Source organism: Oreochromis aureus, linkage group 7, assembly GCF_013358895.1.
Source record: "Oreochromis aureus strain Israel breed Guangdong linkage group 7, ZZ_aureus, whole genome shotgun sequence".
Lineage (NCBI taxonomy): Eukaryota > Metazoa > Chordata > Actinopteri > Cichliformes > Cichlidae > Oreochromis > Oreochromis aureus.
This window is the reverse complement of record NC_052948.1, coordinates 40300832-40325576: the sequence shown is the minus strand read 5'-3', so window position 1 is coordinate 40325576 and position 24745 is coordinate 40300832. Positions and strand designations below refer to the sequence as shown.

Genomic DNA, 24745 nt, shown 5'->3' with positions numbered 1-24745 from the left:
GGGGCAGTGAAACATACAGGAAACATTTGTACATGAGATATTTTATTACACTTGCCATATGTTTGGTGCTTTTTTTCTCAAATAGCATGGTCGCTTTATTTGGAATAGTATTGACAATAGAATATTATCTTTAAATAAATATTAGTCACATCTCTTAAACTTGCACATCCAAATGCATATGATAAATAATTGTAGAAACTATTAGCACACCATGCCATATATAGCAGGTGGTGAAGCTTTAAGGGGGGCTTAAAAGTTAAAGTCCTTTCTTTGTATTTAAACTTGTTTCACACATTAAAAAACAATTTGAATTTTGGACCATGTACCAGCTGTATATTAAATCTTTGCAGTATGATATAACAACTTGAAATTCCTTTATGTACTCTGAAAATCCAAATTAATTAAGATAAACTTTAGATTTGCAAAGTGCTTATACACATCAGAATTTCATATTGACATGGAAAGTATTTCATGTATAAAGGTAGACCATTGTGGTGTAGTATTCACTGTGGGAGCCTGGCACTATCAAAACAGTCTAAATAAACATACTTAGTGAATGTGATTGTGACATGATTGCCTGGTTTTCTTGTGATGATGATATCCTTCAGGTTTTACACTTGATCCTGTAGTAAATACATATTTATTAAAATGCTCAAATTGGACAGAAACACAACATCCTTATTGCATTTACATTTATATATTTTTATTTATATCAACAGTTAACAAGAGAGGGGAAGAACAGAGTGGAGGCAAAGTCGAGTGGGTGATTTGTGACAGATGGATAGCAGCAAGAGTAAAAGGAAGGTTTAAACGCTGGTAGTGAGACCCGGTATGATGTTTGGTTTGGAGACAGTGGCACTGACAAAAAGACCTCGAGGTCTGCCACCTCGAGGTTGAGCTCAAGCTCAAGGTGGTAGAGCTGAAGATGCTCAGGTTTTTATTGGGATTGACCAAAATAGACAGGATTAGAAACGTGTACCACAGAGGGACAGCTCAAGTAGAGCAGTTCAGAAATAAAGTTAGAGCAGTAAGGCTGAGACGGTTTACATATAAGCAAAGAAAGTATAGTGGATGTACTTGGCAAAGGATGTTGAACATGTAGCTGCCAGGCAGGAGGGAAAGAGGAGATTCATGGATGTAGTGAAGGAGGACATGCAGAGGATTTATCTGACAGAGGAGGATGGTAAGGATAGGGTCAGATGGTAACAGTGAACTCTTCTTGGGGATGTGTCCCACGTGGAACCATGTTTCTATTTAACCCTTTTTGGAACAAAAACCTGAAATAATGAGATACAAGGTATTAAAATGCATTAAAGACTCATCACTTTAACATAGTTATAAATCTTGGGTTTTACAGTGTTATGTTAGTGTGTTAGTGTGAAGCATGCACCTGAGTAGGTGTCTCTGTCATCTTTTCACCTGGAACACACTCACCTGTAAAGGCAGAAGGATTAGAGTTGATGACTTTCTAAAATGCAGTTAATAATAGAAAACACTAAACATGCAAAACACAAACACACAGTGTCTTAAAAAACACAACCATGAAGATAATATTCAATAACAGGAGGGAAAAATCAATAACAATAAGGGTGTCAAACATGGCTGTCCCAGCAGGTGAATCTGATGGCTTTGCAAAATCTGAAAACTGCAGAGGAGGACTGCGCCATTTCTGCACAAAGAGGGCTGTAAAACTGGCAAAATACAAAGACATTACCCATCACTTGCAATATCACACCAAGTTAAGAAGGTCAAGCCCAAGTGCTAACTGCTGTAATGATAGTAAACCATCAGAATGAGATCGAAGAGATGCTGATCGCTAAAGTTTTCTTGGAGAGTGACTGGGGAGGCTAGATTAAAAATCAGAGGGTTAGCTCAGGTTGAACAGCGTGTAAAGATGACATGTGCAGAGGATAGTGAATATACTGAGCAAAGAATGTTAAAGATGGAGATGACGAGTATAAGACATATCATCAGTAGTTCTCAGGGAATGTGTGCACCTTTGTCCTGATTCATGATGACAGCATCGTCTCTCATTCCATGCTCTCTGACCAGTGTTTTAAAGTGATCCAGCACAGCGGGCCCTGCTTCCACAGTCCGACCTGAAGAGGACAGATTTTCTTTAGTGTTTTTGATTATAACACTGACTGTTCATACTCTGTTAAATACTGGAATGAAACAGAAAGGAAGTGTTAGAATCAGCAGATTTAAAGTTCATCAAATCTCTGTGAGAACAACAAATTTCTAGGTTTTTATAATTTTATATTGAAAAGCATTAAATAGCTCCAAATTAAAAGGCTAAATGTGAGATCTCATGATTTGAACAAGATTACAGTCAGATATATAGAGACAATTAGATTTTATACAATAGCCTCAGAAGCTTTGCAAGTTTTACCTGCTTTAAGTACGCTAGAATAGGTGTTGGGAATATGAAGTCTATTATTAGCTTACTCATAATTAATAATGATTGATAAATTAAAGTACCTGACCCTTGTTTTAAGTTGGACACAAAGAAATGCGCTGCTAAAAAACAACCCAGATAACTTGATAAATCAAAGGTAAAATGGCTGATGATCCAACAGTGGTCACGCACTGTAAAGTTTGGCTATGGTGGTTTTATTTCCTGATGGTTTCTCTGTGCTCAGCAGAAGCATCACAGCATATTCATCATAGTTGGTATGAACCACAAAGGCATCAACATCGGCCCCGAGCCCTGGAGAAAAAGTGTTAATGCATCAGGCTTTCTGAGTATTATTTTAGCATTATGAGAATGTTTTTATTGTACACATGTCACAGAAAGGATGTACTATATATGCAGGAACGCAGGAAAACATACTTGCAGTGTGGTAGAAGAATCGCCCTGGAGTGTCCGTCAAACTGTAATCTGTTGAAGTCTCCGTACACAAGCTGTTCCTATATGCAGACACAAACACATGAAAGGTTATACTGAGTGTAGCATACTCACCCACTGCATGAGAAACAGCATGCGGGTGAATCTGACCTGAAAGTGGTGGCTGTCATGGTGAAGTTCTCCTCAGATGCAACATGTTTCAGCTCAAGCGCAACAATGACAGGGTTTCCCCTCTTACGCTGCATATAATGAGGGCAGGTAGACACCACTGCCACCTCATACCACTTTCCCATAAACTGCGAGGAACACGTCATAACATAAAACAGAAAGATACTAATATTATAAAATGGACCAGTCAAAACAAAACAGAACAGCTTAAAAATGTCATAAGTGCAGTTTTGAATTCTGTCAAGGAGTGTGCAGATGTGAGGGAGTAAAGTTTAGGTATTGCATAAGAGAAGGATCTGGCACCCAGAGTTCTAAGGTTAATGAAAAGTAGTCCTGCTGATGAACACGGCAGGGAGCAGAAGGAAGTTTAGGTTTGGAGGAGATCAGTGAAATATGCAGGGCAGAGCCTGTGAAGAACTTCGAATGTTAATAGTCATGTTTTTAGGGTGAATTCATGGCAGTACAGGGAGCCAGTGTACTGTGGATGAATCAGCAGGGGTGTGACATGTTTAGCTGACTTCTGGATAAGCTGATGTTTGTCAGGAATTCATGCCAAGATTGCTGAAGTCAAGGCGTGGTGTGACAAGACTCATAATTACTGTACATTAAAACATGTGGATTGACGTGCAGCAATAAAAACAACCTCAGATATTATTGAATGAAAAGAAGTGATAAACTTCGCTGTTGGGTGGGGTGGGAAATAACTAAAGAAATTTCATTTTTTAGTATTTTATCCACTCACCTGCTCCAAATCAAAGTTCTCCTGGGTCAGGGTAAGATTTTGTGGCTCCACAGGAGATACCTGGAAGGTCACGAGGGCCCACCCCATGACCAGTACAGACACAGGCCTGACTGCTCCCTGCATTTTGTTAGCCTGCCTGTCCAACCTGTCTCTTTCTGTCACCTCCCAGAAACTTTTGTCTGCTGCCTTTCTGGGTCAAACGGACACCCTGCGTATGTGGCTTTTGTGAATCCCCTCTCAAGACACGACCAAGAAAAGCAAGAACAGACACAACTTAAAGAGCAAAGTTCTGACGATCAGTGTGTCTGTGCACAGAGGTGTGTGCATGTCACTGTGTGTCCTTTGGTCCAAATAATCAGATATGAATTGCTGGACTTCAGAGTTTGATGCTAAAACAAACAACTGATCAATACACGTTAGCAATTAACAGATTGTGGGGAAATGTAGCATTAGTATCAGCCACAGAGACTTTTTGATGTTACCACAGACAGAAGTGTCCCTTCAACACACAGCTCATTTAAACTCATTTCTCATGGTATCATGATATCTGCATCATAAACTGTATGTCACATACTGGTGTGTATGTGCCACCTGGTGTTCACTGAGGGGAAAAAAACTTCCTTTCAGTGACCTTTAGACCACTTGTTTTGTGCCACAAATGCAGTAGAAACTGTAGATAATCTACTCAGAGATTTATTTATTATGTCCAGGCTGAATATTTATTTAATTATGTCAACAGTGTGAAAGAGCACAGCTGATATGGCTCAGGGGGCAGTCGATGAAGCAGCCAACTTTTATCTACATTTGTCTTTTCAGTGTGAACATATGCAGCAATACTTTATGCAAGAGAAAGTGTTTGTGCATATGCAGGTAAAATTTCTTATTTCAAGGAAAATGCAGCTGATCAGAAATATATTTATTGATATATTGATGACTATATCGCCAATATTATAGCTGGTAGAGGTAACTGTCAGGCGATGAACATATAGATCACAGTAAAACACAGAATTACATACTAACATATTTTACATGTAACCATAATTTTACAAAAAAACCACCTCAAATTAAATTAATAAAAGTCTGGAGGTCAATGTTTATTTAACTATGTGAACTTTGAAAATAATGGAAAACACTACATAATCAAGGTTGATCTGTAGGATAAATGTAATCAGCAATATCTGCTGCTTGTGCCATTTGCAGTCAGCATCATGTTTGCTGAAGTTTTTTTTTTTTTTTTAATAATAGTTTATAATACATAAATGCTGTCAGAAACTGGACAGAGACACAGAGCTGGAACAGCACGAAGAACACATGATGCCACCCTCATCTCAGGCACAGCAGGGAACCTAGAAGGGGGAACAGAAATGATTTTATTCTAGCTGGACAGAAATCATTCGCACACGCAGATTTAAAATAACTGCCTGTGGTTTTTATATTTTTTTTTCTTTAAAAAAAGTAAAAGAAAAAAAAAAGAAATTGCCTTACCTAACGTCCAGGTCCTGATGGCGGGCAATTTTCTGTTCACCAGAAAACATACAGACAAAAATTATGACAATTTTTCTTCAACATGCACGCAGATGTGTATATGCTATGTGTATAAATGGAGGTGTGTTTCCCCTTGCTTCACCTGCTGGAGGTGGAATCACAATAGACTCTCTTGGTAAACCGCGAGACAAGGCAAAGGTTTTAAACTTCTGTACGACCTCAGGCCTGACGCTCAGAGTGCGAGCTGCAGACAAGTACAGAAACACACATGTAGTGTATAGAAGACAGAATTGCAGTGGCCTGCATGTTCAGACGCATCTGTGAGCGTGTCTCACCATAAAGTGCCACCTGTGTGTACTCTCTGTTGAAAACCTTGTGCTTAAGGACCATGGCGTAGTCAGTGTAATTTGTTTCCACCACAGTGATGTCCTTCACCATGTTATGGCCTGGGAGAAATCGTGACACAGAAGCGAGATGTTAGCACCTCTGCTAGTTGAAGATTTGAAAGCAAATTGATAGGCAGATTAAATAAATGAATAAATGCACCAATGCATTAAATTTGGATGAAACAGAATTATCTGTACGAAACCAAAATGGGATGTATATGATTTTTTTATTAGGCCTGTATAGGTTACTTAAAATGCAAAAAAGTAAAAAACAAACAAACAAACAAACAAAAACAAAAAAACATGAATGTAAAAAACCCCCAATTACATTTGGTAGAAGATAAAATTAATTTACAACATATGTAATTTTTGTATTGACTTACTGGATGTTAATGAATCTGAATTCAATTAAGATTTAATATTAAATAATTAAATTTAATAATATACATTTTGTTATTTAGACAGCAGACCTATATAAATAATAAAAAATACTTAAGTGTCGCATGAAAACTTAAACCTACTTAAAATATTCTCAAAATTCTAATGAAAATTTTATACATTATTGAACAATTTACATTCATTTACATTAAATGTTCTTTACAATACAATTGTAACATAATCATAATTATACCACCGTAAAAAATTATGCATTTTAAATTATTACATTTAATAATATACATTTTGTTATTTAGACAGCATGCTATATAAACAATAAAAAATACTTACAGGTCACATGAAAACCGTAACTGTAAAAAATAATAAAAGTAAAAAAGAAAAATCCCCCAAATATATTTGAGTGTGTGTATTCTGCTCTTATTTCCTGTTCTCGGTCTCATGTCATTACTTTGTCACATGTGCCTGGACTGCACAGCTTCATCCTTGTGATCACTGTGGTTTTTTTGCTCATGACATGTTGCTGATCCTGAATGTCAACTCATGCTGTGAGCACCAGTCAAGTTTTTATTCTATCATAGAAAAAGTCACTTCTCTTTAGAAAAAGACTCACGTGCACTGAAGTAGGTGAACTGTCCAGGTACACTGGCCCTCTCATACTGGTACTTTTTGCTCACACAACCAAAGGGTCTGAAAAAAGCAAAGAAAAATGAGTGTTTATCCACAAACTTCACTTCCTTACCTCTCTCTGTTTATCTCTTTTCCTTGACTAGCACACATATGATAGCTTTGTTGTTATTAATTCAATAAAGCACAATACAGTCCTCTTGTATGGAAGTTTGCCACTCAACAGCTATCTTAAATGACTCTGAGCTCATATTGTGTAAATTACAAAGGTTACTGGACACAATAACAAGTCAAATTTAATTAAAAGATTTTAAAAAGATTTTAAAAAGTGTCCTGACTTTTCCCCAAAATAGAGTTTAAAAAAGCTCTGCCACCATCTTTTCTCACACAGACTGTGAGCGTCATGTCCCTGCGTGTCCACATATGTCAACAGTGACCAAATGTGTCACCCCTGCAAAAACAGACTCACGTTGCCTCCCACATTGTGAGATTAGCATTGCCGTTTGGCAGCGGCGCGATGGTGCCCATGGAGGCCTTAATTTTGCTTCGGAATGGGACGAAACTCGGAGAGTCATAGGCGACCCCCACGCGATACCATTTTCCTGCAAACTAAACACACACAAAACAAACAAGAACAGGACACAGTTTATTGGAACTTCTGAGCAGTCATGCACAGGCTACATGTGACCTGTCTGTCACAGTCACAGACGCACTAGGTGATATAAACCAAAAGGTTAAATGTACATAGTGTCATTATTTAAAGAAAGAGGAAGAAGTATTTCCCTGAAACAATGAGGTTCTGTATTTTCAGGCATAAATAATGTGTTGGGAGTATTTTTAGTCGGGTAATTGGTGCACTAAGTATTTAAGGAAGCAAGGTGGGGTATGTGGGATTGACTCAAAATAAACTACAGTGCTTGTGTTTATCGGAATGAAAGACCACGTCTTCAAGTGAAATGGTGTGGCTCACATATTTATTTTATCATAGGCTGTAATGTGTACCCCGTTGCAAGCACTTGTGTAAAGCAGGGCATCCTTACCTGTCTCAAATGTTCGATGTACACTTTCATTTTTCCTCATGTAAAATGGTGTTTACTCGACTTAATGTTAATGATTATAATTATTTTGGGAAAGTGTTAACTTTTACTCTTATATAACAGACAATAGCCTACATTTAAAAAAATCCTGGCAGGGAAAATGTATGAAAATCAGCAGTACTTTGTGTCAAATAAACATTTTACTTTAAAAAATAATAATAATAAACTTTTAAGGCTTTCTTCATAAAGGACAGACATAATATTGCTAAGAAGAAGTAAGTGTGGGACAATCCCACCTCATAGGCAGTCAAACACATTTCTTGTGGCACATATGCCAAAGAAAATTAACCTCACACAGTCCAGCAAACCAGCAAACGATTTACTTGTGTATTAATCTTGTTTATTGTAAGGTAGCAACTGTTCGCAAACTGTGCGCACACATAAAACCACCAGTAGACAGTAGGTGGCGTCATGTAACAAACAAAGAACAGAAGCTGTTCTCCTTTTAAAGAAACCTCATTCTTTACAAAACGCATAAACATGGTTTGAAACATTAAAAAAAAAGAAAAAGAAAAAAGCTTAAAAATCAAACACCCTCCATCCTACCTTCTGCAGGTTAAAATCTTTCTGCGGCTTCACATTTGCATGTACCATCATCATGCACAGCATCACCATGGCAACAGTCATCGTCATGGCTGAAGAAGAGAAGCAGCGAGGTGAGCGGGTGTCTGACCTGAGCCAAAAGTGAACTGTGCAGCCAAAAGAGAGGTACAGAGTGGCAAAGCCTGGGGTGATGTTTGCTTTTTTTTTTTTCCTGCTGATCCACCCACCTGGTTGTCAGCCAATCATTGCCAAGGTTCAAGGAACAGTAGCCAAGTGTTGGAAATGTGCAAGTCTGAAAACAGCCACGGACTTAAACGCTTTATAGGTTCAGCTTGTGGTTTACCGGAATCAGCTGAGATTCATGAGCTGTCCTCAAAAGCAAAGACGACGTGATTTCACAACTCCCTGTCCCGCACTGAAAGACACATGAGGAAAAACAAGTCACGAGAGACCAGTAACCTGTTTCTCAGCTCTGATGGTTCATTTTTCTATGGAGTACCGTTGTGCTGGCTGCTGCCTCCAGCTTAACTGATATTCGCATTTAAAAGGACAAGTTTGCGCAACAGCAGGGTCAGTCATAGTTATCACGCATGTCCCTACAAGAAAGTCGTTCATACCTTCCTGTTAGAGGAGTTTCTCAGATTTTGAAACACCTTTACGAGCCGGCTTGCACAATTTCAGTCTTAAGATGTCCTTAAGAAAATAGGAACAGAAAGCACTTTCTCCCAAAGAGCTTCCACTTTATGAGATTTACTGGTGTCACCTTAATTTTTCCATATATCTTTGAAAAGCAGAGGTTAAAAACCAAACAAATTCCAAAAGCTAAAAGAACATGGAAAATGGGCAGTATGAGTTGTGGATTTAAATGTTAAATGTAGGACACCATTACACCAGGTGTGTTTGTGGTGCACAGTCACATCTAAAAAGATTTGTCCTGGTTCTAAATTAGTGCACATTTCCTGTACAAATCTGAGGCAGAGTCATAAACTATCTTAAAAACAAACAGACAAAACAAAACAAATTCAGCAAAATCTGCGGGGACCAAGACATTCATTTGAATCAGCACTGGGAAGCTTTAGTAAGCAAGGCGCACCTCTCTAGAAAATATCAACATGTACAAGTTTTTGCAGCGCTTTGATGAATACATGCATGTGAAAATTAAATCATATGTTGCTTAAAATCTCTTTTTGAAATCAGTTTGTGTTTATTTCATTAAAGTTACCTTCACATTCCTTTTTTAGGACACACCTTGATCTAAAATGACCTGCTTAGCCCAATATTTGGTACAGCCATTAAGAGGACCCTGTCTCACTATCAGAGTTCAGGTTTAAACTTGACAGTCTGCATCATCAGAAGACAAAAAAAAGTGTCATCTCAATCAGAGTCCAAGTGAAGAGTTTAAATGTTTTTTATTAATAATGATGATTTTTCCATTTTCAGCTCTGCTTTTATCTCATTTTCTTGAGATGCATGATGTATACAATGAGCCTTCAGTGGACAAGGGGACATCAGTGTGTCACACATACAGCACACCTCACAGACCTCTACGCACTCTGCTCAGAGCTGCTGTCTATGGAGTCAGACCATAAAATTGTATATAACGAATTACAAAAACAAAACAAAAAAAACCCCAAATCCTTTTCCACACATGTAGGCAGACATGTTTGAACCACGACAGGGAGGAACAAAGAAAAGTGCAACAAATGTGCAACACAAAAAGATGTGTTATACATAAAACAGCCAGGCTGCGTGATCACCACTCAGTTAAACTTCACTGTGCCTTAAGAGGTGACTCGTCACTTGTATTTTAAGTGACATACATTGACCGATCTCATTATGAGCAGGGAAGACTGGTGACAGCTTGAAGCCTTTGAGGCTTTCCTCACTAAATTTGACCATTTTAGAAGTTTTCAGTTGATTTCTTAGTATGAGAGAAGCTGAATGGTCACACCAATCTCCATGTGTGAGTGTGTTAGGGACTCGTGTTAAATCCAAACCGTACAACGATAATGTAAATGTATTCAGATGGTATGGGAACTTGGTTCCTCAGAGTCATTTTAATGACATGCTAAATGAAAGATTTGAATCAGTTTTAAACTTCTTAAACAAATTATTATCATGCGTGATCATGACCATGCCTAGTTTGTATAGTGTAGTTTCTGACTCAATATTTATTCACTCAGACATCACAAAAAAAGAGCTCTGAGTAGACACATAAAATCAGTGTTTCCCTGAAAGAAAAAGAAACAAACAAAACAAAAACGCAGATCCTGCTAAGAGAAAAAACAAAAAGCCATTCGATTGTCTTTCAAAATGCATGAATCCTCTTTTTTATACCAAAACCACAAAAAAAAGCTATGATTTCACACAAACAACACAAAAGCAAACAGATGTAGCAGTAAAACAATCAAACTTCAATTAACAGTTCTTCAAAAATAATAATTTAACTCATTAAGAATAATGGAAACATCCTCTTCAGAGTGCTCTTTGTGGGACTGTTTAATCACACGCCCCCTGGTGGTCAGGGTCGACGAATGCAACCCCTCAGGTAGAAGCATCATAACAGCCAAACCGAGTTCCCTTTGGATATACAAATCAGACTTTACTGAACATGATCACCATCACCACTCACTTACTTTCTTTTTCAGACATTCATGAGAACATTTCACACTCATCATTAAAGAATAAATACAAGTTAACGAGAGAGACGGAGGAAGCAGCAACAAATCTCTGTCGAACCGCTTCGTTTTTGTTGTTTTATTCCCCCAAAACAGGGAAATCACACTTGACAGCAACTTTGACAGTCACTGTCAGCAGACTGCAGCCATCAAAGTCAACTGCGTCAGTCAGTGCAATGTATAAACCAAGAAAAGATGTTTAAACATAATCAAACTGCTGAAAAAAAAGATAACTTGCTGTATTGTAGGCAACTTAGGATGTGATCAGTTGCAATGTAAGAAGAAAAACAAAAACATACACACACACAAACAGGGTAATGGCAGACTACAAACAACACACTTTGGTAAACGATATTTGAAAAAGGTTTTGAGCATTTGTTTGGAACATGTTATGAGACCTCCTGAACCATCTTAAAAGTCAACTAAATAAAACCATTAAGTTGCAATTAGGAACTTAGGAAATATGTGAGATGTATTCAGTTACTTTTTCTGTTTTGAACAAATGTCTGAATCAGTAATAAGACAAAGCAGGAAATGAGTGGCAGTACCAGAGAGAAACTGATGGGATTGGAGGAAGAGGAGAACGGGGAAGAGATGAAGGGAAAGGAATGGGCCGGTTGGCAGAAAGTACAATAAAGGCTTAAAATAAAAGTGCTGAGCAAACAGAAACTCGGGTAACATACTATACGACAACCCAAGAAAGAAATACAAAGCAAATAAAACTGTTAGAAGACAAGTTAAAGTTACAGTTAGGACTAAAAGAACAGAAGAGTTTAAAAACAAAAAGTATAGTCTGGTCATTGGAATTGCTATCACAGCAGCCTTGGGAAATTGGACTCCTGCCCAGTGACAAAAACAAACCCTTCCTGCACCTGGCAGGATAAAGATGCCAGTCCAGTGGCTGCCGTGAATAGTTATCAGACAATTTTCAGGAAAATATTCGGAGCTCCTGTGATCCGCGCCAGATTTGCATGACTAGTACGTCGGGTAATTCGGAGACACAAAATTAGATCATGGAAGACGGACGCCAACAGAGAGTGAAAGATGAAGTCCAACAAAAGGAAGCGTGTGGGCCAGGGCCTGTGAACCTGGGAGGTGAACTCACAGTAAGGCACAGTGCTCTGCTTGTGGTTGATGATGCTCATTCATGCTGCTACAACCTCTGAGAACATCTACTGCAAACAGACAATTACATTGATGACAAAGCATGTTGTCTTCTCTTCTTCTACTGCTCCATGTTGATGCACTCCTTCCAGTTTAAATGTTCCTGCTTCCGCCTTTGAATCTTTGGATTGTTCAGCGTTCCCTAAACTGGCAGAACATCCCTTTTAGCACCAGATGAACTCCTCGCTGATCAGGTGCTTTTGCCACTTCACTCAAATTTATATAATTTAAAAGAATATACACACCCTAAGATAGGCAAAGTCTACCTTTCAGGACAAAACCTGCACAAAACAGCCACACAGCAATACTGGACTCATGCTCAGTATGTGAACAAGTCCTGTTTATGGAAATAGCTCCATGTATTTAGTCCAGGGTTGAATCAGTCTGATCACATGACTTTGTGTTTTAGCAGCTGATATAAGGAGGACTCCCCAAGCCATTGAAGCACAGATTTGGATACACACAAAGCAGAAAAAAGACAACAGAAAGACTTTACCAAAATAAATTAATGTCTGTATTTTCTTAAATATGTAGAAACTACAACTTAAATATATTTGGTGTATCTCAGACATTTAAATAAAAAGCTTTGTTTTTCTTCATTTCCGATGTGGATAATTGTTGTACTGCAATTGCTAGAGCCCTATTTACACCTTCAGCCACTGGACTTTGTTTTTACTTCTGTTACAGGTCAAATATGTTGGTCTTTAAAAAGCAAAGAAAGAAAGAAAGCCTTTGGATTTACTGTAATACAACAGGAATGGAAAAGAAAAGACAAAGAGCTGAGAGTTAAAGGAAATACTTTGATACATTTGACCTGAAACAGAGGATGTATGTAGCTATCCCACAGGTTTGTCACTACTGGCTAATTGTGCAGGTTAAGTCGACAGCAGTAGCTTCAATCTGTCACAAAACAATCTCACTAACAGAACAATGAACAGAGAGATAGTTTAGGTCCAAGTAGGTCCCTCTGTTATCTCACACATTTAATGTACTTAATCCATGTTCTTCATCAGCATCCTTTAAGTCTGTGTTTATCTGGAGTGTCAAGTTTTTGCATCCTGGATGCTAGGCAGCCTATTCCTCTCCTCTTGTTCCTCCTTCATGCCAGCAATAACCTGTGGTTTAATGGACCAGCGTTGACAGGTGGGAGTGTATGAGATCTGTTGGTGGGGCAAGGGAGTGCGTGGTCATGAAGGGTGGCTTCAAGTCACCAAGCAGACCTGCTTTCTAGGTTTGTGCCTCTCTCTTTGTTTGCTGAGGTAGCGAGAGAAGTTGCTTAGGAGTATTCAGGAGCGACGGGCAGAGTGGACTGTGTGTTTTTGAGCGTGACGTGCATCAGTCTGTTATTAAGGATGTTAAAGAGCAAAGTGGTTTTGGTAATACGTGTGTGTGTTGGCCTGTATATGGCTATTCTCTTCTTTATTGTAATGTATTACTTTTGTGACTAAGGGGACAAAATCTTCTAATCTGGTCACACATACTGTCTTCTGTATTTGTGTGTGAAAGTGTGTGTGTATGTGTGCGCAAGTATGTGTGTGTGTTGATGTAGTGGTCAGCCTGGTCATCACAATTTGCATTTCCCTGACAGAATGGAGCGGTACAGCTCCTCGTCCAGCTGCACGTAGCGCCCTTTGCTGGAATCCAGGAAGTACAGTCTGTCTGACACTGCGCTGGGATCAAAGCTGTCCCGACGCAACTCCGTCTTCTGAAACTTAAAAGTACCTAGGAGAGATACACAGAAAGAGGATGTGTAGACAGATTAGCTTGCCAAACAATGCCCTTTAATCGAAGTACTGCCATCAATGCTAGTTTTTCTCTTATGAAATCTGCTGTATTTGTAAAATACATCAAATGTATGTTCAGATACACCTACTCTATTCTACACTGAAGAACAAAACTGGAGATATTCAAAGTACTGAAAAAAAAAGTGTCAACAAAGCAAAATATAATTTGTTGCATGGACTCAAAGTGATTGAAAACTTGCTGTAAGGTAGAAATTAGATTACAAATATATAATTTCCCCATTGAAGACTACTAGGGAGCAGAAAAAAAGTTCTAGTTAACTGAAAATACTATGAAAGTGGCTGAGAAAGTTTAAGACTCAGACGGCACTTTAAAAGCAACTGAAGCCTTCTGTAGAGTAAACAAAGAAATGTGCTTCCTTTCTTATGCAAAATATCAATATTTGGTTGAAGTCATTTTTACCTGTCTTGTTGACCTCTGGGAGGAAGCGGAGGAAGACAGGTCTGGCATATGGAGGGAGAGCCTTCTCCATGTCTTTCACAAACTTCTCCAGGTTAGTGGAGTGAGACGGATCGGCAATGGCTGCCATTCCAGCCTTTCCCTCCGCTCCTGTGCACACAGATGCAGGCAGGTCAGAGGAGGAATTCTAGCGCCAGCTGAGGCTGAAGTTCAGGTCATGTTTGTGCAATGAGACCAAAAGCCTTGTGGAGAACCTTTGTTTACACAGTATCCCACTTGTATTTCTCCCTTTCATATAGCACCAGAGCATCACAGAAGCTTCAGCTTTGTACAGTAGATGAGGCCCGTCTGGCAGTCAACATTCAGCTTTTATTATATTGACACCACTGACTGACTTTATGCATTGTCTTCCTGCACAAAAGTAACATCTCTTTGAAAAATAGAATGCTTATACGTTTGTGTTTTTACTGCTGTGCCAGTATAGCCTTCATATCTTGTCCACTGCACTGTTATTTGTCACTGTGCAAAAGGAACCAAACACATTTTGACTTTGGGGAAATATAACTGTATTAGAGTGACTGGAAATTGGAGTCATAAATTGCTCTAAATCATTTTAGGCCAAGAGGAAGCCAAGACATTACATTTGTGACAACTATAGAGCTAAGCACAGTGTGGTTCTTGCTTGAAAAAACAACAACAAAAAACCTCACGGTGTTGCTCGGTAAACTTAATTTATATACGCTGCACTTGCCTATTTCATTTACACATTTACTAACGAATTGAGACTTGTGCACAAAAAACATGTTTTATTCTAAGAAATAAACTCAAAATGTTTATTATCCTGGGTTTGCTGGGCATATAATTAAAAAGAAAATCATCCTTGAATATCAAATAACAATATCAAAACCATCTGCTCTGCTGTAATTCATCCTCAATATGTAGTCCAGACGGTCCTGTGAATTCTGGAAACAACGGAGTCAGTTTATCCAGCAAGCGTAGCTCCAAGCAAAGATTTCTAAATTACTCTATTTTTAACCAAAAAGGAAGCTTAAAGTATATCATATAAACAGCCAGTGTGTCTTATTAGCCAATATTTAAGTTTTGCCCAGGATGTTAATGACCAGTATTTAAAAAAAAAAGAAAAAAAAAAAAAGAAATCCCAAGATATTACCTGGTACTTCCACTCCATACACAACGACATCCTTCATATCTAGGAGTCTGCTTAGAGTTCCTTCCACCTCGGTTGTTGAGACATTCTCTCCTTTCCAGCGGAAAGTGTCTCCTGTCCGGTCTTTGAAGTACATGTGGCCATACTTATCCATGATCAGCACATCACCTAGCGAGAAGGAAATGATTCAGTATTCAGCTCATTCAGTCATAATGGCATACGGTAAACTACTCAATGTGTGTGTGTGGCTAAGTGCTCCAACCTGACAGATAGGCACTATCTCCCTTCTTAAATACACTATGAGCAATCTTCTTGTTGGTTGCTGTTTGGCTGACGTAGCCGTCAAACCTACGTAGAGGGTCATTCTGAATGATTCTGCCAACAAGCTGTCCAGGCTCACCTTGAATGAGAAAGAGATAAGGAGCATTAGTCTTTTTGGAGCCCCCAAGGAGCTTAAATAAGACAGCTTATGTAGATTATGTATTCTGGAAAGTTTAACACACAGATTATAAACACAGTGCCATACTATAATTCTGAGTGGTCACAGCCTTTCTGATGAGTAAACTACTCTAGCTTTGTTTTAACACTATCAATCAGTCAGCTGACCCTTAGTGTTTAGAAACTTACGAAGTATTACTGCTAAAAATACAAACCACATGTTCATCATTAGTTAATAAAGAAACATGCACCATTTTTATGGGAATGTATGAGCTGTGTACCAACACGAGGTGTTTATTGCTACTTAAAAATAACATTGTAAACTTATTTTGAGCTTGTTAGGGTTAAAAGAGATGTTTGGTACAAGTAGACTGTAAACCCACCAGGTTTACAAGGAATACAGACACCATCAGGTCCCCTAATTAGCTCCATGGTCTCTTCATCAACCCTCACCAGTCTGATGGGGTAGATGAAGGGTAGAATCTGACTGTTGAAGCCGCACGCTCCCATCTGATGCAAAGACAAAGAGCAGCAACCACAAACCTATCAGTATGGTGAGGACAATGAAAGGCACACATACAGTTAGGTCCATAAATATTTTTCTCATTTTGGTTCTGTACGTTACCACAATGAATTTAAATGAAACAACTCAGATGCAGTTGAACTCCAGACATTCAGCTTTAATTCTGTGGCTGAATATAAATATTGCATAAAAAAATGTGAGGAACTAAAGCATTTTAACCCCCCCCCCCCGAAAACCAATTCATTTAAGGGGCTCAAAAGTAATTAAACAAATAAATAACTGAAAATAAAATGTTCATTTCCAGTACTTGGTTAAAAACCCTTTGCTGGCAATGACAGCGTGAAGTCTTGAAGTCACGGACATCACCAGATGCTGGGTTTCCTCCTTTTTAGCGCTCTGCCAGGCCTTTACTGTCGTTTGTTTGTGGACCTTTCTGTCCAAAGTTCAGTCTTCAACAAGTGAATTGCATGCTCAACTGGATTAAGATCAGAATTGGCCATCCAAGAATATTCCACTTCTTTGGGCTGCTTTAGCTGTATGTTTTGGGTCACTGTCCATCTCTATTATGAAACACCACCCAATCAGTTTTAATGCATTTAGCGGGATTTGAACGGACAGTATGCATTTAATGCCCCAAAATTATTCGGCTGCTTCTGTCCTGTGTCACATCATCACTAAACACTAGTGTCCCAGTGCCACTGGCAGCCATGCGCACCCAAGCCATCACACTGCCTCCGCTGTGTTTTACAGACGATGTGGTTGCTTTGGATCACGAGCTGTTCCACGCCTTCTCCGTACTTTCTTCTTGCAATCGTTCTGGTAGAGGTTGATTTTGGTTTCATCCTTCCAAAGAATGTTTTTCCAGATCTCCGCCAGTTTTTTTAAAACGATTTTTTATTTATTTTTTAGCAAAGTCCAATCTAGCCTTTCTATTCTTGAGGTTTAAGAGTGGCTTGCACCTTGTAGTTAATTCTCTGTATTTACTTTCATGCAGTCTTCCATTTATGACTTGGATATTGATATGCCTACCTCCTGGAGAGTGTTGTTCACTTGGTTTGCTGTTGTGAAGGGATTTCTCTTCACCATGGAATTGATTCTGTCTTGTGTGTATGTCCTTTTTGCATTGTTGAGTTCACCAGTGTTTTCTTTCTCAGGATGTATCAAACTGTAGATTTTGCCACTCCTAATATTGCAGCAATTTCTCCGATGGTTTTTTCTGTTTTTGCCACTTACAGATGGCTTATTTCACCTGCATGGAGAGCTCCTTTGACCACATGTTGTCTGTTCACAGCAAAATCTTCCTAATGGAATCACCACACCTCAAATCAACTCCAGGCGTTTTATCTGCTTAATTGATAATGACATAACAAAGGCTATTTCATTGGCCCACACCTGCCAATGAAAAAGCCTTTCAGTCAATTGTCCAATTACTTTTGGTCCCTTTAAAAAGACAGTGGCACATTTTAAGGAGCTGAAACCCTTCATCCAACTTAAATGTGGATACCCTCAAATGAAAGCTGGGAGTCTACAAATTATGTCAATGTCCATTATATAACTATAATTGGAATATCTATTAGTAAACAGATAAAAAAAACAAAGCTTGTGTCAGTGTCCAAATATATATAGACCTAACTGTATTACAGCAGCTTACAAGGTGCGGTTATGTTTGATATTGTGACCTTAGAGCAATAATGAAAACAAAAACCTCTGAATTCTTTTTTTAATTTATGCAACTTGATTAATTAAGCAGTCTTTGGGATTCTAAAAGACAATACTTTACCACAGTGATGCCATTTTAAACATTTGGATTCATAATGAAATGAAATTTTGCCAGTTCAACATCACCAGTTTTTTGGGGGGACATGTTCCTACCTTGTTATCAAAGTTGCCCAGACTGCAATTGCACTCCGTGGCACCATAAAACTCTGCAATCTGTGGAATGTTGAAGCGGTTCATGAATTCCTCCCATATGGACTGACGCAGGCCGTTGCCCAGTGCCATGCGCACACGGTGCTGTCGCTCTGTGTCACGAACTGGCTGGTTCAGTAGATACCGGCAGATTTCTCCAATGTACTGTACAATCTGGAGGACAGTGGCAATAAAAACAATCAGTAATGAGACAAAAGTTAAAAAAAAAAAAAAAAAAAAAAAAAAAAAAGAAGACTGCTTAATGGCTTTACAGCAAGCATACAATGGTTGGAAAAAGGATTGAAAGAGCTGTGGGGATAATATTAAATCTTTAAAGGATTTTTACACAAAATGACATGATATAACGAGGTATTTTCAAAAAGGAGATTGTAATGTGCTACTGTGTTATACCTAATAAATCAAATCTGTGACAGGGACACCCTGTTTCAGTTTTAAGGCTTCATGTATCAGGAGATAACAATAGAAAATCTTCTTGTCCTCAGCAAATCTTCATATTAGCTTCATTTATTAAATAAAACATCAGATGGTCATCAACTCATGACTCATTACTGTTTAACTTTATTTAACAAAAAGCTAAGCAGTGCTGTGAAATACTAAGCACGCCCTTATTTAAGAAGCAGCAGAGTGCAGCTAATCAAATGCACTTGATGAACTGGTCATCACCAAGTTTGAGCACCTCTATAAAAGTAGCAGTTTTAATAGTTTCCTGGTCTGGAGCATTCAGGCATGTCTTAACACAATGTCAAGGAGGAAAGACATCAACAAGAGAAGCAATTGTTACCCACATATCAACCTGGGAATGGTTATAAGGCTATTTCTAAATAGTTTTCAGTCCATCATTATAAAGTAAGAAAGATTATAGTGGAAGACATTCATGACAGTTGCCAATCTTTCCAGGAGTGGATGTTCCAGCAAATTCACTCAAAGGTCAGACTGTGAATGCTCAAAGTAACTGCAAAAAAACCAAAGAGCTACATCTCAGACTCTACAGGCCTTGGTTAGCATGTGAAATATTAAAGGTCATGAGAGTGGATTTTGAAAAAGACTGCACAGTATGGCTTGTTTGGAAACATTGCCAGGAAAAAGTCTTTTCTCCCTATAAAGAATATAGCAACACGATTTAGTTTTGCAATGTTGCGTCTGAAAAATCATCAAGACGTCTTGACCAGTGTGCTTTGAACAGATGAGACCATTATGTCTCCAGTGTTTGGCCATAATGCCACAGCGACAAACACCTCACATCAATTTTTAAGGGGTGACGATGTTGGCTTGTTTTGCAGCCACGGGACCTGAGCACCTTGCAGTCACTGACTCAGTCATGAATTCTTCTGTAAAGCAAAGTGTTTTAGAGTCAAATATGAGACTAAATGTCTGAAAGCTAATGCTTGGCCAAAACTGGTTCAACATGACTGAAATTCTGTGGTACGACCATAACAGAGCCATACACGAATGCCTGCAAACCTCAATGAACTAAAGTAACGCTGTGAACAAGAGTGAGCCAAAATTCTTACAGAACAATGTGAGAAACTGATAAAGTCATACAGAAAACGATTACTTTAAAGTTATTGCTTTTAAAGGTGGTTCTACAAGCTACTGAATCATGGTGTTTAATTCGTTTTTAAAACACACTGCTTTTGCATTTTGGCTTAGTTTCTGTTAAATTAATAATGACGTGGTGATGTGTCAATATGTCCTGTGTTGTTATTCATCTCAGGTTGCATCTACATAGTGATAAGACTTGCAAAGGAACTGATTTTTAAAAATTATTTCATGGTATATAAAACTTTAGAAGTGAAAGAAGGTGCAGTTTGTTTTTCACCCGACTGTACAACATGCTTACCGTGCAGTTATATTTGACACAGTCATCCCAGAACCGTGAGGCAGAGAACTTCTTTCTGATGACTACAGTCATGCCGTGTATTAGGCACTGGCCAACTCCCACAATGTTTCCTTTAGAAAAAAAAAAAAAAAAAGCATAAGCAAAAACTGTTTAAACCATTATCAGATGAACATATAGATATCGCTATCTATGTTCCAGAAAACTGAACAATGATAGCTAACAGTTAGTGACGGTTGATATATTAGCATTTGCGAACTGGCCTTTTGTGACTAATCTTTCTATCTGCAAAAATTACAACACAACATTGTAGTAAGAATACATGAACTAGTGAAGTCTCTCCAAGTTTGAAGAGTTGTAATTAGTATCTTACTGTAATAGACAAAATTTACATCTATGTTTGTTTTTATTATCCACCAACTCCTCCCACACAATCACAGGGTGGTTAACCAAACTTGAAACTTGACACATCTTCCCGCCTGAAGGTTCTTATCAGATTTTATTTCATTAAGTTGTTGTCATGTTGCCTAGCAACCACCTAGCAACAGGTTATAATGACCTCCTTTTAGTATTTATGCACCAGCAGCACGCCATGAAAGCAGTTAGTTGTTTTGATTACATGACAGTAACACTTGATTTCTATCTCTAAAAGATCAATTATACGTGATATTACAATCATCATAGTCATGTTGTTTTGCATTCACCTAGCAATTTGTTGAAATTACCTTTTTTTAAACTTTAACACCTTATAAAAGCATTGTAACATTTTGATTTCATGGTCAAGAGCACAAACAGCCCAAATAATACTGTAAAGTGGACACTTGCTATTAAGAAGTATCCCACTAACAACTGATGGAAACATTACATACAAAATATTTTCCACTTTTAATGTACTCCTCTCACATTTTCTGTTGGATTACAGCAAAACTATTTTGATCAAACACCTCAATCCTCAAACTAGCAGTAATATTACTGGCTAACTGTTAAATTTAGTTTTCCTTACATTTGTTCATTTAGGATCTCCCCATGTGGCTGCCTTTTGTAGAACATCAGTTTCTTACATTTATTTATATTTCATTATTTTGGGGTGATTAAATGAAAGTATTTGTTGGGGTTTGTTCTCCTTCATATGTTTATGGTCTTAAAGCATTCCTCTTATCTAGCTGTTTTAAACGATTACAGGTGGTGAACGAGTTGTTTTATGTGAGTATAGTAAAAAAGTAACTTTCTTCCTTTTTGCAGGTCTTTACTGACACAGTTTTGTTTAAACCAAGAAAAAAGCAATGATTTTCTAAATAATGTATTAATCAAACTTTGGAGGAAACACTCCAACTCATTCGTAGATTAAAACACCTCCTACCCTTTTATGTCCTTTTAACAAACATACCTGCAGAGTGGTAAAGTGGAAGGCAATCATACAATACATCGTCTGATGTCATCCTAAAGCCATAATACACCAAAGCTGCCATGCGATAGTACCTGAACACCAGGGCGGGGTGACGAACAAAAAGAGAAAAAAGTCAAATGAGCAAATACAAAAGCATTTAGTTTTATTTATTCCTCTCACTTTTTAATACACTGCTTGTTCTTTACATGAAAGCTACATGGATCAACAAAGAGAACAGCTGCATTCCTGTGTGTCTGTTTGCCTCCTTCCTACCTGCTGTGCACAACAATAGCTGCTTTAGGCATCCCAGTGGTTCCTGATGTGTAGATGTAGAACAGGCGATCTGAAAACAGTACAGTGAGAGTAAGACAATAGCAGAATCTGGTATGAGTGGGTTTATCATGTGCTTGAGTGCCTATACTTATACATTTATGCTTAGTTTAAATGTTTACTTTTAATTTACTGCTGAGTCCTCACTTTTGATTAGTTTTGCAGGAGGGTAAATACTCGCCTTTCATCTCTATTTACAGGAATATTCACAGTTTTAATTATAAAGTCCTTTTTTTAAGTTACAGAACTGAAGCATGGAGATGGAAAAAAGCAGTATGACAAGACTTGATTGTGAATATTGTGGATTCCATTTGTTTTCCCTTTTGTACCGTCTTAAAAAGGCAATACTTATTAGTTGCCTCGTGACAAGTCATCAGTAAATCCCTAAATCTATCAAAATAAAACAAAGGAAGAAGATTAATGATAGGTATAACTCTTACTTGCCTGTGCCCATCGTATCATTAATTACACAAATTTTTCATTTAATGAAAGTGCATTATGTGAAGAAATAGTTAAAAGGGTCTTTCTTTTTTGTAGTAAGAAATATATCACACAGAAAAAAAGTGACATTCTTGACAATTCGCTTTAGTGAAAGTTGTTTTTTTGTCAATATAAGTTTAGAAATTTGATTTCACATGACTGTGAGTCATTCCTTGGACCCAAAAATATCACTCAACACCTGCCAAGTGGTCAGTGCAGCTAGAGAGCCAAAAATGCAAACAAATGGCTTTCTGAAACTGGTTTGTTGTTTTAGTTAGAGTTGGTGCTGGGATTTTTGATAATTTTATGACTGATAACCAGAAAAATCATTATTCAGCATTGTTCACTGACATTTTCCTTGACCTGCAAGAAGATATCACTTTAAACCAAAAAAAGAACATTTCAGATCCTGAATGGTTATGAGATCTCATGGACATGGTGCTTTTACCTATGAAGCTGCGATCTGGCCGAGGGGGTAGATGAGAAGGGGCACCGGCCACCAGGGGCTCGAGGCACTCTGTTCCCTGTGGGACTCGTTTGGGATCCCAGTCTCCAGAGCAAAACATCTGCACTGCCTTCCCCATTGAACTATGGACCTCAGACACAGCTGTGAGTAAAAGAAACAAATTCAAACACATCAAATATATTTCACATATCCTTATCACAAGACAGCTGCACATTGTTTAACATTTAAATACAAGAAAACTTGCATCATTTGCAAACTTTAATCAATGACAAAAAAAAAAAAAAAAAAAAAAAAAAAAAAAAAAAAGTATAGAGAGTGGTGTAAAATACAATATATACAAATGGTTAAAGGTTAAAATAACTTGAAATGTTTATAGAGAAAGCATATTGAGGTACAGTGTGTCAAAAAAAAGATTATGTAAAAGGAAGTGAATCAGGCAGAAAAAGGGAAACAACAAATTGAAACAGCTCTCGTATTTCACCTGAGGGGAAAAAAACCCCATCCAAAAGCCTTATGTCATGCCTAGGCACTAAGGCTAGTAGCTTGAATTTTGGCCTATTCTGTAAAAGAGCTGTGTTTCCAATTACTTAAAGGCATAAAACACACTAAAAATCCATTACCCAGTACAGAGCCTATTCCCTCGATCTCAGAATGAGCAGCTCAAAAATCATTCACTCTTTATAGCTGTTGAGATCAGGGCTTTCCGTATTGGGCAGGGACCCAAGAAGGCACCAAGAGGAGAGTGAATTACATCTACAAATAATACTTGACCATCCTACTGAGCTGTGGCAGTTTTAGATAATTAGAGTTCAACCTCAGGTAATACTAAGGCATGTTAGCAGGTTTGTAGAAAAAAATGAGAGTTAATTCACGCAATGTCAAACATACAAAACACAGAAATATGATGATATGGCATTTAATTTAATTCTCAGTACAATCCTAATCTTACTGGCAAGTGAAAATGACTTTTTCCTTTGTTTTATCTATTTGACAGATATAATGCCAAGGCTGGTGTAACCTAGGAGGAATATGCAGAATGTACTTTTTTATGTGCTGTAATTAATTTAATTGAAACAATATATTTATTTGAAACTTGATGATGTATAAAAAAACAACAGTGTGTAATGTTTGATGTAGCTTATATTCCCCACCTCACACACACACAAAAAACATACAAAAAACCCCTCAGTTGACCATCAGTCGATTTGACCTGAACACTGTACTATCAGACGTGTCTATGTCACAGTGTTTCTACCTTTTATATGCAACACATTTCTCTGCAGAGTTCAGACCTTGGACGCTACAGACTAGTGACAGACATGTTTCTTTACTTCCCCATCTCATTACCTTATCCCTTCTTTGTGTTTATCAGTCATTAAAAGCTTTACTGGCTGATACTGAAGAAACACCTCCTCCAAAACCCATTTCTCTTTATGACCTTTGTGGCTGTCTCTCCTCACCGCTCACCTCTCTTACTGCACAGGAACCAGAACAGCATTGATCAGCAAATGGCGATGCTGTACAGACTGTTACGCCTCAGCTTTCTCGTCAAACTTTTGAATCTATCCAACTTTCATCTGCCCTCTTTGCTCTTACCATCAGTTAGCTCTGAACCAAAGATCACAGCCTTGGCATTGGAGATGGTGACACAGTGGACCAAAGCGTCTAGTCTTAAATTGAAGTTGATGAGAGCCGCTTCTACTCCAATTTTAGCCATGCCCAACCAGATACCCACGTACTGCGATCTGTTCTCCATGAAAAGGGCCACCACATCACCTTCCTAATGACAGAAACAATTAAAAACAAAAAGACAGAAATATAACTTTAATTTGGTTTTTCTTCATTGCTTTTAAT

The 24745-nt window shown here is 38.0% G+C and overlaps 3 protein-coding genes across 4 annotated transcripts in view; all 3 read right to left on the bottom strand.

Annotated features, from left to right (window-relative positions):
• Window positions 1-615: 615 nt before the first annotated feature.
• On the bottom strand, window positions 616-4103 carry LOC116335210 (protein AMBP-like). Its single transcript, XM_031758836.2, has 7 exons — window positions 3759-4103; window positions 2999-3144; window positions 2834-2910; window positions 2591-2710; window positions 1998-2099; window positions 1391-1434; window positions 616-1277 (listed from the first exon to the last, which is right to left on the bottom strand). Exons 1-7 carry the CDS (start codon window positions 3879-3881, stop codon window positions 1251-1253), a joined length of 639 nt encoding a protein of 212 aa, XP_031614696.1. The 5' UTR covers window positions 3882-4103; the 3' UTR covers window positions 616-1250.
• Window positions 4104-4653: 550 nt separating this feature from the next.
• On the bottom strand, window positions 4654-8472 carry ptgdsa (prostaglandin D2 synthase a). The gene is made up of 7 exons (XM_031758834.2): window positions 8293-8472; window positions 7119-7258; window positions 6636-6712; window positions 5579-5689; window positions 5386-5487; window positions 5244-5275; window positions 4654-5104 (listed from the first exon to the last, which is right to left on the bottom strand). The coding sequence occupies exons 1-6, from the start codon at window positions 8377-8379 to the stop codon at window positions 5244-5246; spliced, it is 549 nt and encodes a 182-aa protein (XP_031614694.1). The 5' UTR covers window positions 8380-8472; the 3' UTR covers window positions 4654-5104.
• A 1201-nt stretch (window positions 8473-9673) lies between these two features.
• slc27a4 (solute carrier family 27 member 4) overlaps window positions 9674-24745 on the bottom strand; it is a 19007-nt gene continuing 3935 nt past the window's right edge. For both annotated transcript variants that reach the window (XM_031758857.2, XM_039614821.1), the window contains exons 4-14: window positions 24488-24671; window positions 22874-23032; window positions 21889-21958; window positions 21616-21707; window positions 20232-20341; window positions 18335-18544; window positions 16323-16449; window positions 15764-15901; window positions 15505-15669; window positions 14337-14483; window positions 9674-13853 (exon numbers count right to left, since the gene is read on the bottom strand). In XM_031758857.2, coding sequence (XP_031614717.1) covers window positions 13696-13853; window positions 14337-14483; window positions 15505-15669; window positions 15764-15901; window positions 16323-16449; window positions 18335-18544; window positions 20232-20341; window positions 21616-21707; window positions 21889-21958; window positions 22874-23032; window positions 24488-24671 — 1560 coding nt within the window. In that variant the 3' untranslated portion in view covers window positions 9674-13695. The remainder of the gene's footprint in view (window positions 13854-14336; window positions 14484-15504; window positions 15670-15763; window positions 15902-16322; window positions 16450-18334; window positions 18545-20231; window positions 20342-21615; window positions 21708-21888; window positions 21959-22873; window positions 23033-24487; window positions 24672-24745) is intronic.